At 51.0% G+C, this 16376-nt stretch overlaps 1 protein-coding gene across 1 annotated transcript; it reads left to right on the top strand.

Moving 5' to 3' along the window:
- The first annotated feature begins 3139 nt into the window (after window positions 1–3139).
- LOC144734790 (FAD synthase-like) lies at window positions 3140–15847 on the top strand. The gene is made up of 10 exons (XM_078617169.1): window positions 3140–3288; window positions 4900–5254; window positions 5505–5687; window positions 6290–6544; window positions 8352–8496; window positions 9421–9568; window positions 10851–10949; window positions 11830–12019; window positions 13142–13215; window positions 14769–15847. The coding sequence occupies exons 1-10, from the start codon at window positions 3248–3250 to the stop codon at window positions 14902–14904; spliced, it is 1626 nt and encodes a 541-aa protein (XP_078473295.1). The 5' UTR covers window positions 3140–3247; the 3' UTR covers window positions 14905–15847.
- Window positions 15848–16376: the final 529 nt, after the last annotated feature.

The following is a 16376-nucleotide window of genomic DNA, read 5'->3' as shown; positions in this document are numbered from 1 at the left end:
TATTGTCATGTCTGTGTAACACAAGCTGCGGCGCTGCCAACTGCGCTGAGAGGCAAGCGCGTCCATGCAAGAGAACTACCGCAACGGTGGTCGCGCCAGTGAGACACACAGCCCATCACACAGCAGCCATAACCATTGATACATCGAGACTAAGGGAGCAGAGGTGGCCATATTAGTGAGATCCAGCCCGTAAATGTAGAGGCACCCAACAGGGCAATGGAACTTAGAGAGTCGGCGATAACAGCCAAACGGCAGGGAAGGATAGAAGCATCACAGCAAGTTACGACTTTGCTTGGTAAATAACTTCCTTCCAATGATTGCTCAGACTATACCCATCTTTCGGGTTAAAATTGTATATATCTGGATGGCTTCATGGACAAATCTTTGATGGTAGCCCGAAGGTTTGCAGAGTACCTTGGTCTCAGAAAAAAGCAATATCGTGTGAGGCCACTGCGTTATAACAATGATCAGTCACTGCAGAGGTATTTGTTCTGCCGTGTTTCAAATCTGCCTTGTGTTCGCGAACACGGTCCGAGACATGTCGTTTCGTTTCCCCAATGTAACTGCTGCTGCAGACACAACTTAGTTTGTAGACACCAGGGTATTGACATCCTTCACAGATGGAATCAAATCACGGATTTTGTGTACTGTATTGAATCGGACCTGGATCTTGTGTTTGTTTAAGATTTTAGGAAACAAATTGGTAACACCTGCTATGTATGGCAAGGTGATGGTTTTGATTGGGTCCTCAAATTGTTGTCTCCCCATGGTTGGGACTACAGCTTTGCGGATTGTGCAGTCTGAGTATCCATTCATCTTGAGGGCTTGGTGTATGTGCTCCAGTTCACTGGCTAGGTGGCGCTGGTCGGAGATGCAGCGGGCCCTATGGGGGAATTCTTCTGGGCCGGATGGTGGTGGGAGTCAGGCTTTAGATAGGAATCCAGGAATGGTAGCTTGCCATCATTTTCCACTTCCACGGTGAATTTGATGGTGGGTGTATGGAATTGATGTGGTTGAAAAACTGGTTCAGTGCTGGCTGGCCATGTGACCAAATGACGAAAGTGTCATCTACGTATCTCTTCCACAGGGAAGGATATAGGGTGGATGTCAGGATGGCATGTTTCAAATTTCTCCATGCAAACATCTGGAATGTACCATTCCAGACGAAGTAAGTGTTGGTACGGCAGTGCCTCACCAAATTTGGTACATTAGGATTCAGTCCCTGTTGGACCAAGTCTTCAATGATTGCTATGGTGTCAGGTACAGGTACCTTGGTGAACAGAGAGACTACATCGAAGCTGACAAGCAAATCATCTGGAGACCGTGAGATTTCCTTGATTAGAGAAACCAAGTGAGCTGAATTAGGTACTACTGATGTGGTCTTGCCCGTGAATGGAAGCAGGCTCTCAGACATAAATCGGGCCAGTTTGTAGGTTTTCAAAAAACCTGGAGCAAAGTGGGCAAAAAAATAAGCGCGCTCGGGATCGCACCGAGAGACTGGAGATGGGAGCACGTGGTCTGCAGGGCACCTGGCAGGTTCGTGAAGTCGTGCGAGCTGTTGAGGTCGACATGAGGTGGGACGCGTCGCAGTGAGAATGAGAATCTCTATTTATATCGTAGGGATCCAATGAGCTATACGGCTCTTTTTCACAGACGTCAAGTAGGGGCATGGGGTGAGAACGTTGCAACAACAAAATACAAAATTACGATAGGAGTGGAAAGTACAAGGTAAACAACAACAACAACCGCCATTCGCCACTAAGTGGCGGTGACGTCACCACGACGCTTGTGCCAGGCCATGTGCACCCTGAGGCCACGTGAAGTGTCGAACGCCCGCTGGCAGGAGGTCACGGGGCAGACCCAGGTGCCACGGGTCGACTGACCGAGATGACCGAGATGACTGGCTGATGCACCACCTGTGCCCCCTACTGTGCCAACTTGCTGTGCTTTAGCCACCCGGCGCTCCGCTCGTTGTTGTGAGCGTCGCTCCTCCGCCCTCCGTTGTTGTTGGAGGGCGACTGCCTCCAACTGCCCAGTAGCGTCCTTCACGAGCCTCCTCCACTGAGGCCGATCTTGACACCGCTGGTACCAGTCATCGGCAAGTCCACTCAGCTCCACGTCCTCCTGTACCACATCACTCCATCTCTTCTCTAGCCCGTGCCGCGCCCGTTTAGCCCCCTCGATCCGGCCGAAACACATGCAAATTAACCAACCCCATCCTCCCAGGCAAAGGTCACTGAGGTGTTAACTTGTTGTTCAGAAGCGACCTGGCCACAAATGACAGCTCATTAAAGTGGCCTTATCATTTGGACATTTATAGCAGAAAATTAATCTCAATGATCTCAATGAATGTTTCTAAATGTGGATGGAAATACCCAGAGGACCCGGAGGAGAAATCCACGCGACCACGGGGAGAGAGAGACACGCAAACTCCAAATATACAGCAGACATCAGGGTCGGGATCGAACCCACGACCACCTGCGTACCAGGCGAGGTAGTTAACATATTATCACCGTGGCGTCCCTTAAATAAAATAAAGTATATAAGTTCAAATTGCATCAATTCCCAAGCTTGGAAAAGGCAGTAAATGAACCGTACTTACAAACATATTAGGGCCATATTTATGTTAAAATATATATTATTTTATTATTTCCCTTCTACGTGACTTTACCGAAAGAACCAAGAATATGAATCCCTGCAGTCACGAAAGCTTTAAATCAAAATATAAGGGGCAGTTAATAAATGACGTCACGCGATTTTAGAAGATTTTTGACCCCCCCCCCTTCGTCACACGACGTCACAAAAAGTCAGACCCCCCTCAAATATGACGTCACAAAGCTCTGCCCCCCCCCCCCCAAAAAAAATAAAACATGCTTCAAATCGCTTTAAACTATTGTCATTGTAGTGTGTATTTAATGTGGCGCTGCGCTCTGATGTTGTAGGAGAAAACATTTATTAAAAAGTATATTTAATTAAGTAGAACGTGTTGTCGATATTTATTTAAAGTTGCGCATTTTGATGTGACGTCACATTTATCCCCCCCCCCCCTCGTCACACACCGTCACAAATATCTGGGGGGAGGGTCACAATACATCTGGACCACGCTGTACGAGCCAGGCCCCAATGATCCGGAACAAAAAAAACTCGAATTGTTTCAGCGGGGAGACTTTTAGGGCCGCAACCCTCGAATGCAATCTTAGCGTGAGAACATTTAAAAACACATCACACTTCATGTCATTGTCGCCAGATGACGAGTCTGTTCTATTCCCTTGGACGTAGCGGCTCCAGGTAATACAACACATTAATCGTCGTAATTTTTGACGCACTTTTAATTTTGTCTCTTCAAATCCAGATCAGCGGGCTGCTCGAATGATGAAGCCTCGGCCTATCCAGGCGAGGCCGCGTTCAGTTTAAACATAAAAACAACTTCACCCAAATGTAAATCATCGTTACACTGCACGCAACGAAAGTGATTTCGTTCACAAGTTGCGATGGTCTGAGGTGTGCCGTACGCTGGCGGTTTTTTTTTAATGGACGTACTGGCCCCTGTCATACGAACGTGGAGCTTCCACTGCGGGTTTTCAGTGCTCCACTTTAATGTTTTATTTTATTTTCTACCTACGTGACTTTACCGAAAGAACCAAAGAGTATGGATCCCTGCAGTCACGAAAACTTCAAATCTAGATTAAAACTTCAAATCTAGATTAAAACTTCAAATCACGAGTGCTCCACTTGTACAGAACACACCTCTCTCCCTTCCCTCCCTCGTTGTTTTCAATCGCCCTCTTCTCAACGGGTGAGCGAATCCGGGCACCGTGAACTCAGCTGAAGCTCTCGTCTCGTAGAGGCGGCGGCGTCGGCGGCTGTCGATTGAACGCGCGCTAAGAGACTACAGGAAACGCTGTGGACAGGGGAAACGCAGTCCCCATTCCCCCTTCTCTCCCGATGCTTCGCTCGCGTTGTCAACAGTGTGTAAACGGCGTTTCGTATCAACACGTGTTTTTAAAATTTGATTTAAAGCTTTCGTGACTGCAGGGATTCATATTCTTGGTTCTTTCGGTAAAGTCACGTACAAGGGAAACAATAAAATTAAAATATTAAACAATACAAATTCTCACGACGTTTCGACTGCAACACAAGCAATCACCATCACGTATGATTTCACACCTATATTTTTTTTATTACTTTTTTGTTTCACTTCTATGTGACTTTACCGAAAGAACCAAGAATATAACACTGTGTTGTTTATTTCCATGAACTTGGTTTATATTCGTCGTCACCGGTTACTGTCCGCCCCCACTTGGACGAAGGTTTGAATGTTTGCGCATAGTCACTTTAAGATGTTTTCTTGTTCATGTTTTTGTTTGTTGCGGTTGCACCCGATTCAAGAGCCGAATGGTTCACAGGGCTCTACCAATTAATGAAACTGAAACTGAAGGTTTGGTCACGTAAGATGCAGCGCCCCCGAATGTGCGCACATCCCACGTGTGTCTCAATAAAGTTATACAAACATATGGACACACACCTGCCGGATTGTATTACGGGCCCTCTAATAATCATTTGGTAATCTGTATGCTCAGAAGCATTGTGCTGTGCGTTTTTCCTGACCGTGAGAATTGGTTGTAAATCGATGAATCGTTGCAGTGCACTTACTGGAGGATGTACACCGTATGTTGAACTTCTTTCGCACCGTACGTAGCCAACCGTGTTAATCGGAGGCGCTCGGGGAAGGACAACAAAGCAGTTCTCAAGAAATGAGTTTTCAATCGAGATTTAAAAGTGCTTATTAGCTCCAGTGGCTTCCAAATATCGAAAGGAAGAGAGTATGAGCAGCAACACGCCGTGCGGGTTTGTTCACTGCATGTGACCTCCACCATGCCCGACCCGTTGCATTCACAGACTCCGAGTCCTCGCCAGGCAGATGAGCCATGCCGTGCCCACGGGGGAACCGGCGTCTCCCGTCACGTCGGGCCCCGAAGGAACCGGCGCGGCACCACCACCGCGACCGCCGCCGTCGCGCACCGTGGCCATCCTCGTGGTGGGAGACGAGATCCTGAAAGGACGGACCCCGGACACCAACTCGCACTTCATGTGCACGCGACTGCGAGCTCTGGGCGTGCGGGTGGAGCGCATCTCGGTGCTGGGCGACTCGGTGCCGGCGCTGGCTGATGAGTTGGCGCTCCTCGCCGGGCGCCACTCGCTGGTCATCGCCTGCGGAGGGGTCGGACCGACGCACGACGACGTCACCTTCGAGGTGTGAGGCCCGGTGGCTTTGGATGCGGGGGGGGGGGGGGTCATAATGGCCGTGTCGGAGAGGTGAGGAGATGCTGTATGGCATATAAGCATACTCTTAGATCAGTGACTGCATCGAAGACTTGAGTAAGTTAAACATTGTAAAGTATTCGGGAGACGCACCATGTGCCGGGCATGTCCGACTGCCCGGTTGGTTACATTTGTGTTTCGTGTTGTCGCTGTGGTTGCGCTCTCCTGCGTGGACGCCCTAGGCCGTGGCCCGGGCCTTCGGGGACACGCTGGTGCCAAACCCTGAGCTGGTGGCGCTCTGCCGCACCGTGTTTGGCGAGGCGGAGACCGGTGACGCGCGAATGAAGCTGGCGACCGTGCCTTCGACTGCGACGCTCAACTACGGCATCGACAAGAAGACGGGGGAGCGCTTCAGGTTCCCTGTGGTGCGCGCACGCACGCACGCTGGCACGGTGGCACATCTACAGGTAGAGTAGACACACTGCCCGGTAACTATGAGCAGGTACCAGCACTACTGAGGCCAGGGCTAACTAGCTGTTTTTATTTTACCAAGTAAGGCCCACTGAGCTGTCTAGCTTTTTTTCAGAAGCGACCTAGCCACAAATGATAGCCTAACGAAGTGGCTTGTCATGCGGATAAGCATAGGATCAGGAGTGTCGAGTATAGGATTACCTAGAGATACATAGTCTTAAGTAGACTTTCATGGAGAGCCATGAGCTCGAGCCATGAGCTAGAACCATAGACACACAGCCTGAAATACATGCTTTTTAGGGCAAAAAATAACTTTCCATAATCATGTTTTACCCACATTTAACATTCAGTTTTCCCTGTACCACTCAAGGTCATAGTCCAAGGTTTTATTGTAATTGTACTTTTCGTGTCCTTCCGGTGACTTTACGACGTCGCTTCACTTCCGATAGCTTTCTGAATGACAAACCCCGTTGAGCCATGGGACTTGGGGAGAGCCGTCGCCTTTGCCGTCATCGTCGCCGTCATCGTCGTCACTGCGCTGTGTGCGGAGGCGCAGGTGAGCGTGCGCAACGTCTTCCTGTTCCCGGGCATCCCCACGCTGCTTGAGAGAGCGTTCGTGGGGGTGGAGGACCTGCTGGTGGCGGTGGTGGGTGCCGGGACGCCCATGGCGACGGAGCACTCGCGCGAGATGCTGGTGAACGCCGACGAGGTGTCCATCGCGAGCGTGCTCAACGAGGCCGATGCTCGCTTTCGGCCGGCCGTGCAGCTCGGCTCCTACCCGGACTGGCTGTGCAACTACTATCGCGTCAAGGTAGGTGTGCAGGGCGGAGGCGCGCGCGTGTTTTGCGGTGCCGGGGTGGCTGAAGCGCCGCGAGTTGGCACAGTAGGGGGGCACTGGTGGTGCATCTGCCGGTCATTCTCCCGCACCTCCGATTAGCACGGTTGCCATGTAATGTAAATAGTAATTTAAGAAACGCAAAATCATGCTCAAAGAATCTCTACCGCGCATTGCTGTCTCGGTAAGCTGTGGCTACGTACGGTGCGAAAGAAGTTTAACATTTGACTTTGGTGGATGGACATTAACATAATGCTTCTGGGTGGGCAGAGGCAGTGGGGTAAATAAGAATGCTGCACCATTGTTTCAATTGTGTTGGGAAATTGAATCGACTTAGCCTCAAATGAGTACCTGGTGTGGTGTTTGAACATCAACACTGGGGAGACAAAGGTGGTCAGGCGTGGTGCTGGCCACCTACCCCCTCGTGTGCTGTGCTGGCCTTCATTGGTGCTCGCTAACAGCACTTGCTCCAACAGTCTGTTCAGACTATACGGGAGGTCTTTGTGTGTGAGATTGTGTGTTTGAGCGTCTGTCTCTCTGAGATTATGAGTGGGAAAACATGTATTTACGTGTGAGAGTGTGTGTTTATTAACCCAAAACACCCTGGGTCTGTCCTGTAACCTGACAGCGAGCCTTCGACACATCACGTGGCCCCAAAGTGCATCTAGCTTGGCTCAAGCGCTGTGGTGATATTACCGCCACTTAGTGCAAACGGCGGCTGTTGTTACTGGTGTGTGTGTGTTAGTGTGTATGCATTTATTTAAGCTGTATGTGTAGTGGCATAGGATAGTAATGTAGCTGCATCGCGCTGGCTGCTGGCAGGGAAGAGGATCTGCGGCTTACGTCAGCCCTGACGTCCGCAGGCCAGGCTAGACACCAGAGGGGGATTGAGGGGAAAGATCACAGAAGGAGCACACCAAATACTCGCTGGTAGGTTCTAGAAAGGGGGCGTGGCTGGGGGCGGAGCCAGGCCATGTGACAGTATAAGAGGGGCCCTTGTAGGGGACCTCGGGGCTGTCGACTGTAAGTGGGATCCCTGTCGTGCTGCTCAAGTCCATCGTCGTCGTCGTCACCATTCTTCTCTTAGTCGCCGCAGTCGCTTGATATTGCGCTGCTGTACGGTTGTTGGCTGTACTGGTCAGCGCATCGGTGTTAGATGGCTAGTGTTGTGTATAGGCTAGGTTGTATGTAGCCTAGGCCCCTGAAGGGAGATTGTGAGTATAATAAAAGTAGTGCCTCCAAGAATTACTGCCTCCGAGTTGAACCACTACATATGTATGAATGCATGCATTTCTGATGACAGTGTTGGTAATGATGGTAATTGTGATGATGACGATAATGATTGGTGGTGGTGGTAATTACGCTGGTGACGGTGATTATGGTGATATTCTTTCGCATGGCTGATGTAGATGCAGAGCAACAATTTCAAATTCAGGCGGTCAAGCCAGACAACCGCATCAGGAGCAGCGGAGTGTATCGCTGTGACATCTCCTTTGTATTTGTGGATCGGGCATTGCGTCGTTATATGTTGTACGGTCTGTTCTGGATCACCACAGTTGCACACTGGAGAATTTTCCATTTGTGCATCAGGTATCCGCATCTGCCATGGTTTGTGCGGGTGCTGTTTAGGGTGGACTATGAGCTTCGTGGAAGATTATGGTGGTTAACCAACCCCATGCAGAAATGTAACTTTGGCAATAGGGGTTCTTCATACTGACGACGACAATAACGGTGACGTTGATCGGTATCGATGACGATCATTGACGACGGCGTGTGCCTGCAGCTGACCCTGGACGGCGAGTCGGAGGGCGCCGTGGACACGGCGTTCCGCTTCCTGGAGGAGCGGCTCCCGGCGGGCTCCGTGGTGCGGATGGAGCGGCAGCCGGTGCATGTCGCCGCCCGTGCCGTCTACGAGCTCTCTGGCTCCGGTGACCAGCTCGCCGCCGCCAGCTCACTGACTCACGCGATCGCTTGCTCATTCCATCCACCAAAACTATTTTTTATTTTGCCAGGAAAGGCCCACTGAGCTCTACAGCTCTGTTTCAGAAGCGACATGGCCACAAACGATAGCTCAACAAAGTGTGGCTTATCATGTAGAAATTTCTCGCCACCAAATACTCTATATAAACGCGTGTTTTTACATGTGGAGGGAAAAACCGGAGGACTCAGAGAGAAATCCACGCGACGACGGGGAGAGAGACGTGCACACTCCAAATATACAGCAGGCGTCAGGGTCGGTATCGAACCCACGACCTCCTGTATACTAGGCGACGTAGTTAACATCTTACAACTGTGGCGCCCTAACAGTTACCCACCCAACTACCTGCTCATTAACTTTGTTGTATGTATGTGTGAAGAAGTTATTTCACACTGTACGTAGCCAACCATGCTAATTGGAGGTGCAGGGGAAGGACAAAAAACTAAAAACAAAAAATCAGTTCTAAAAAAAATAGTTTAAATCTAGATTTAAATGTGCATATCTCCAGCGGCTTTCTAATATCGGAAGGAAGAACGTTCCAGGCAGCCACAGAAGCGCATCTGAAAGTGCGCGATGCAGTGACCGTCTTTGTCCGATGGGTAGGGCAAAAGCCGCTACTGCTGCTGCTGCGAGGATGACTCGAGTTTGTGTGATGATTTACGCTCCTCGACGAGATCAGCAAGGTGATCGTGGTTCATTTGTGGCGAGCACTTTCTTATAACGCTGTATTCGTTCGGCAACCGGAAGCCAATGCAGCTCGGTGAGCGCCGGACGGATACGGCCGGATCTTGCAGTACCCCGTGACGACACGTGCCGGTGGCCGAGTTGGCGTTGCTGTGTGACGCCGGCGTGTGCGCGGGTGTCGCGGCGTCAGGGTCCCCGCTGGGAGAGCGCGTGCGCTCGGCGCTCGCCGTGCTGGACGAGGCGCTCGGCCGCTTCTCCCTCGACGAGCTCTGCGTCGCGTTCAACGGCGGCAAGGACTGCACCGTGTTGCTGCACCTCTTCTACGCGGCCGCCGCCAGGTTTACTCGGCCTCCCTGGCCCGCTGGCCCACCCACCCACCCAGTCTCTCTCTCGCCCGCCCACCCAGTCGCTCTCTAGCCCACCCACCCAGTCTCTCTCTCGCCCACCCACCCAGTCTCTCTCTCGCCCACTCACCCAGTCTCTTTGTAGCCCACCCAGTCTCTCTGTAGCTCACCCACCCAGTCTCTCTCTAGCCCACCCACCCACCCAGTCTCTCTCTCGCCCACCCACCCAGTCTCTCTCTCGCCCACCCACCCAGTCTCTCTCTCGCCCACCCACCCAGTCTCTCTGTAGCCCACCCAGTCTCTCTGTAGCTCACCCACCCAGTCTCTCTCTAGCCCACCCACCCACCCAGTCTCTCTCTCGCCCACCCACCCAGTCTCTCTCTCGCCCGCCCACCCAGTCTCTCTCTAACCCACCCACCCAGTCCCTCTCTAGCCCACCCACCCAGTCTCTCTCTCGCCCACCCACCCAGTCTCTATCTAACCCACCCACCCCGTCTCTCTAGCCCACCCACCCAGTCTCTCTCTAGCCCACCCACCCACCCAGTCTCTCTCTCGCCCACCCACCCAGTCTCTCTCTCGCCCACCCACCCAGTCTCTCTCTCGCCCACCCACCCAGTCTCTCTGTAGCCCACCCAGTCTCTCTGTAGCTCACCCACCCAGTCTCTCTCTAGCCCACCCACCCACCCAGTCTCTCTCTCGCCCACCCACCCAGTCTCTCTCTCGCCCGCCCACCCAGTCTCTCTCTAACCCACCCACCCAGTCCCTCTCTAGCCCACCCACCCAGTCTCTCTCTCGCCCACCCACCCAGTCTCTATCTAACCCACCCACCCCGTCTCTCTAGCCCACCCACCCAGTCTCTCTCTAGCCCACCCACCCAGTCCCTCTCTAGCCCACCCACCCAGTCTCTCTCTCACCCACCCACCCAGTCTCTATCTAACCCACCCACCCCGTCTCTCTAGCCCACCCACCCAGTCTCTCTCTAGCCCACCCTGCCTGTCCACCTGCACTCTGTCTCGTCTGCCAGCCTATCCGACCATTCACACTCTTATTGTGCTGTTGGTCTGTCTGCCTACTCTCCTGCTGACTCTTGCCCACTTCACTGCTCTGCTCTCTCCTCCTTCCTCCCCTTTCAGTCTCCCACTCTTGCCGGCTCTCCCATTCTATGCTTTGCATTATAATCGTTGGCGTTTAAATTGGCACTGGTGATTATGATATCAATTGAATGCAATTTGTGACGCGGCATGAATCAGTTTCTTTCTCTGTGTCTGTCGAGCAGAAAGTATAAGGAGCAGCTGGGCACCGTGCACTGCTTGTACATTAAGATGCCGGGTGCTTTCCCTGAGATGGAGCAGTTCATTAAGGAGACGTGCCCAAGGTGAGCGTCTAGTGGCCGTCACTCCAACAACAACAACCGCCATTCGCCACTAAGTGGCGGTGATGTCACCACGTCGCTTGTGCCAGGCTAAGTACACTTTAAGACCACGTGAAGTGTCGAACCCCCGCTGGCAGGAGGTCACGGGACAGACCCACGTGCCATGAGTCGCCTGCCTGAGATGGCCGTCCGTCACTCCACCGCCCCATACACACACAGAGGGTTTCACTCTAGGCCACCTTTAGTGACTTTTAACAGATCATCGCCTGGCCGCAACACCACATATTAGGCATGTAATGTTGCATGGATTAAGTGATTAAATATACTCTTTAAAAATCCACAATTGCAAACGTGCAGCCGTATTCTTCGAAATATAAGGCGCAATTTCTTACAATCAAGAGGTCGCTGATTTTATTCAATTTCCCAGCACGGCAATTGAAACAATGGTGCAAGATTCTTAATTACCCAACTGCCTCTGCCCACCCAGAATAATCAATGGGTGCACTTCTTCTGTTAATGTCCATGCACCAAAGTCAAATGTCCTCCCATTGGCGAGGGCATCTCAGCTCGCAGATCTTGCACAGTACAGGTGCCTTCCTCGAGCAGTGGGCAAAGCAAGGGGTGTCGCACGATCTCCCTTTCGCAGCTCTCCTGTACACTGCAGGAAATCGATTGGCAGGTCACGTGTGGTGGGGTAAAGCGTGGGATACTCCCACCTCTTCCTGGATGAGAAGACCAAATACTCTCTCAAGGGCCCGGGCTTCTTAGAGCCCCCATTAAGCGCACGCCCTTCTGCAAAACAGTGCCGCGAGCAAGCGGTGTCAGGGCTGCACCTTTACCGTTTGCCTCATTCGCCGGCGTCGGCGGCGCCACCGTGGGCCAGGTACGGCGCCAAGAGCCACGTGTACGAGGGCGACCTGCGGACTGCGCTCGGCGAGTTCGCGCGCTGCCGCCCGCGCTCGCGCGCCGTGCTCATGGGGACGCGGCACACGGACCCGGGGCCCCGCACGCTGGCGTCCGTGTGCCTCACCGACCCCGGGTGGCCCCCGCTCCTCCGCATCAACCCGCTGCTCGTGAGCGCTCGCACGCCCGCGCACACGCACACACGCAAAAGTTGCGTCTCTGAGAACAAGTTTCTTTCCGTTTGCATTTGATGATGTGATGTAGGTGTCCTGGGGCGAAGGTGTTTTTAAATCCTTTATATTAAGTTCACTTGCTTGCTTGCTTGCACGCTTACGACCGTGCACATTTTTCGGTCGTTTTTTAACCCACTTCCCGTGATCCAATCGAGCTGACATTTTGCACACAGACTCGTTGTGCGTGACAATTTATTTTCGTGAAATTTTTTTCCAAAATTTTACACTTTTTAGGAAAAAATAAATTATATTTAATTACCAATTGCTTAATGGTGGCAGGCAATCATCTGACCCATAGGTGGCAGCCATCTCAAGCCAGAGGACGAGAGGACTCTAGCCGCCACGCATATAAAGGATTTATAGTGAAAAACTTTGTTTTTACGGGTAAATTTTTTTTCCGTTCGCAGCTCTCACTGCTAGCAGTGTAACATCGCCGTGTGTCGGAGAATAGCTCCAGGAACTACTGCTGGAGGCTGTTCAATGAGCCTCTTTTTCCCACATGGAGAGCATACCTCATATAGAACTTGCATTGCATCAGCTTGTTCACTTTTTTGATTTGCTCTTGGATTTTTGGCTTTGCACTTGGCTTTCCAATCGGCTGAACTAGATTATATTTGAATCATATATGCAGACACAAAACGAAGTTCATCTTGTGTTTGAGTTTACCCATAATGCTCCAGGGAAATGCATGGTGGGTGTGCATACCTTGTGTATGCTCTGCAAATAATTAATTACACGTCAACCTGACATTTTTCATCCTCGGCTAGTTAAGCGACGCACCAAATATTACGTCCGGGTTTTTGTTTTTGTCGCACCATAATCAGTGACTGAGCTGAAACCATCCACTCATTCGTCACACTTGGGTTGGTTGGTTGGTTCACTGCTTGAACCACCCAGCCACCTGCATTTCAAATTGAAAGCATTAATTCCCAGCACTTGCGTTTCCAAAATGAATGAAAACAACCGTGAATTTAATACCATCTTTTTTTTCTTATCATTCGTGTTAATATATTGATCAATAAAATCAATGTTGTCATTAACAATGACTTGTCCTCCCAGGACTGGAGCTACCACGACATCTGGGCGTTCCTGCGGACCCTCTTTGTCCCCTACTGCATTCTCTACGACAAGGGGTGAGCCCCTGCGGTGACAGGAGGGATCCAAATAAAACACGTGGACATTAAATACAGAACTCTTCTTGAAGAGCATCCCAATGAAAAAAACCATCGGAAAATCAATCCCTCTCACGACGAAGCTTATACAAACAAATACCTTTTTACATTTGACTTAAGGTTCTACTGCGCTTGCATTCCTGATATGATTTTGGGATGGAGTTTCAAAGGTGCGAGGGGCATGGAAACTATAGGACCTTGCCCCTCCTGATTTTGAGAGAACAGCTTCATTGGAAACCCCCACAGAGCCTTGCATGCTTATCGGAGATCCACGTATATAAATTTAGTAATGTACGTTGAACTTCTTTCACACCGTATATGAGCACGGTTGCATAGGGCAGTCACACCACGTGTTTTCTGTGCTCATTCACTGCTGCTGACGTGGGAGTTGCGTACCGGTAGTGTTTGTGCGTGTATGCGTATGTCAGTCTGATGGGGAGCAGCAGCATGACGGTTAGTGGATTGCGCTTGTGAACTCGGCTGCCCGAGTTTAGTTGCCGATGACGACTAACATCAGTGGCGATTTGCTGAACCAGTCGTGGGCCACCCCGAGGTAGATCATTACCCGGCGCAATGTGCAAGCACCAACAGCCTGTGCGGGCTATATGGGGCACATTTCATTTGTATGATGAGCCATGGCACACTGGGTTAATGCACCGTGCTACACACTTGCTTATCTGTGTTTAAATCCAGACTGTGCACCAAAGCAAATGGCAGATAGTATCTAAATTTGTCCACGGCCTCCCCTAGGGCGACAACCTAAAATGAGCACTGAGCGCAGTATGTGAACATCAGCACTGGGCAAAGGTGGCCAGGCACGGTGCCAGCCATCGTATGCCCTACTGTGCCATGCCATCATTTGTGTGTACTTGTTAACAGCACTTTCCTTTACAGCCTGTAAAGGAAACGTGTGCATGTGCAACCGAGATTGTGGTGCATTTGGTTGGGAAACCTCATACTATCGTCCCAGTGACCTGGGTTCAATTCCTGACCATGATGGAAATATGCATGCAGTAGCAAACGGTGTATCCTGTGTTAAACACGTGATCTTATTTTGCTCCAATTTACAACACATCGTTTGGTACCGCTTAGCTTCCAAGATCAGGGCTCATTCCAGGCTTTAACTTCCTCGCCTGGTATACAGGAGGTCGTGGGTTAAATCCCCACCCTGACGCCAGCTGTATATTTGGAGGTTGCACGTTCTCCTAGTGGTCACGTGGATTTTTCTCTGGGTGCTCCAGTTTTTCCCTCCACATTTAGAAGCATGAGTATTTGGTTGCTATAAATTTCCACACGATGAGCCACTTCGGTACATTTCCACACGATGAGCCACTTCGGTGACCGATCATTAGTGGCCAGGTTGCTTCTGAAAAAGAGCTACATAGCTCAGTGGGCCTTCCCTGGTAAAATAAAAAAGAGTTCTTCGTTTAGATTACGTTGTATGATTCTGCAGGTCTGAGCCGATTGGTGTGGTGGGACGCTGTGCGGCGTTCGTTGTTGTGTCGCCGCGTCAGGTACACGTCGCTGGGCAGCCGCAAGAACACGAGAAAGAACCCATCGCTGTGCTATACCAACGCCCGCGGCGTGGAGAGCCACCGCCCTGCCTACCAGCTGGAGGACGCGAGCCACGAGCGGCACTCGCGAGCCTGACGCTCCCCCCGCGCCACTACCCACGGAGACGCGCCACCACAAACGCCACCACCGATGATGCCCCCGCGCCACTACCAATGACGCCCCCAGCAGTGAAAGTAGCTGCAGAGTTTCACGCTCTATGGGCTATGTGAGCAAGTCCGGTGCGGCAGCATATGCCGAGACAGTGGCCCCCAACACCGAGCGAAAAGTTGATCAATTTTGAAGCCATATTAAGGTTTGATTAGGAGGCACGAACTGTGAGGAGTAGGCAGAATAGCCAATCAGACTGACTGAAGTCATACCCATAACCCTAATAAGCTACCCAACCAGCTCTTCGCACTAATATCCACAACCACAGTAGCTATCAAACCTTAATGCTACATCTAAACCTAATTACACTTACCAATGACACCATATACCTAAACCTAATCACACTTAAACAAGATTCCAGATTTGCCTCTTAACCGCATTGGCAAACAAGTCCTTAGTACTGCCTCTCACCCTCCTAACCTTAATCCCACCAGACTCTAGCACTAGCCCTGATCATAACCATTACGTGTGTGATGATGCTTTCATTTGTCCACTAAAATAGATTTTTATGCTCATTACTTGCAACAAATTGTGCACGAGTATTGATTACTTTGGATTTATAACAAAAAATATATGCAAGTAATATACTGATGTAACACGCATGCTATTGGAGCATGCGTGTACAAACGAGCTACTCATGAGACATTGCATCTCAACCATAATTCATGACAGTTTATCATATTGGTAGGTGGGTGGGTATAACACATTCCTGCGGAGGGAGCAGGTAGGAACGTTGGGTTGCTCGGTCAATGGCCAGGGTCAACGGCGGTGTGGTGTATTCCGCAAATATGCCCGACTGTGAGGGCGGGCACAAGCCGGCGTGAGTAGGTTAAACGTTGAGTTTTTTAAGGGCACCACGGGGTGACCAGCCCCTCCCCACCCAGCCCCACCCCTCTCACCCCCCACCCAGCCCCTCCCCACCCAGCCCCTCCCCACCCAGCCCCACCCTCCCCACCTAGCCCCACCCTCCCCACCCCACCCCTCCCTGCACGACAGACACAATAATCCCCTGTGGGCTGGTGTAACCAGGAGGTTCCTACCAGTATTACTTTAGATGTGACATTACCATTCAATTAGGTCACCCACTGGCTGTAAAGTTGCACAGCTGTTCAAACGTGACTATTTAACTGCTCTTAGCGATTTATTTGTAGCTACTGATACAATACAGTCAATTAGATTTAATCCCGTTGGAGAACAAGGCCTTGCTCGCCAGCATTTAATATTTATTTTTTGACCAAAAGTCTTTTAAGTAAAAAGTTGTATTGCTGTTGATGTCAGAGGATGCCCCTATGAGCAGTGGTTCTTAACCTGGGGTGCACCACGCACCCCCTGGGGATGCGAGATGCCCTTTCTGGGTGTGCGAGACGTGGCCAGATTTTTTTTTAGATGGTAAATCATCG

Source organism: Lampetra planeri, chromosome 53 (genome assembly GCF_965212315.1).
Source record: "Lampetra planeri chromosome 53, kcLamPlan1.2.h2, whole genome shotgun sequence".
Classification (NCBI taxonomy): domain Eukaryota; kingdom Metazoa; phylum Chordata; class Hyperoartia; order Petromyzontiformes; family Petromyzontidae; genus Lampetra; species Lampetra planeri.
This window is presented reverse-complemented; position numbering and strand designations above follow the sequence as displayed.

Excerpts from the sequence above, each read along its gene's own strand:
- LOC144734790 (XM_078617169.1), top strand. The coding sequence starts at position 3,248 with ATGACGAGTCTGTTCTATTCCCTTGGACGTAGCGGCTCCAG. Across the intron at positions 3,289-4,899 it reads CTTGGACGTAGCGGCTCCAG|ACTCCGAGTCCTCGCCAGGC; the intron begins GTAATACAACAC and ends TTGCATTCACAG. Across the intron at positions 5,255-5,504 it reads ACGACGACGTCACCTTCGAG|GCCGTGGCCCGGGCCTTCGG; the intron begins GTGTGAGGCCCG and ends TGGACGCCCTAG.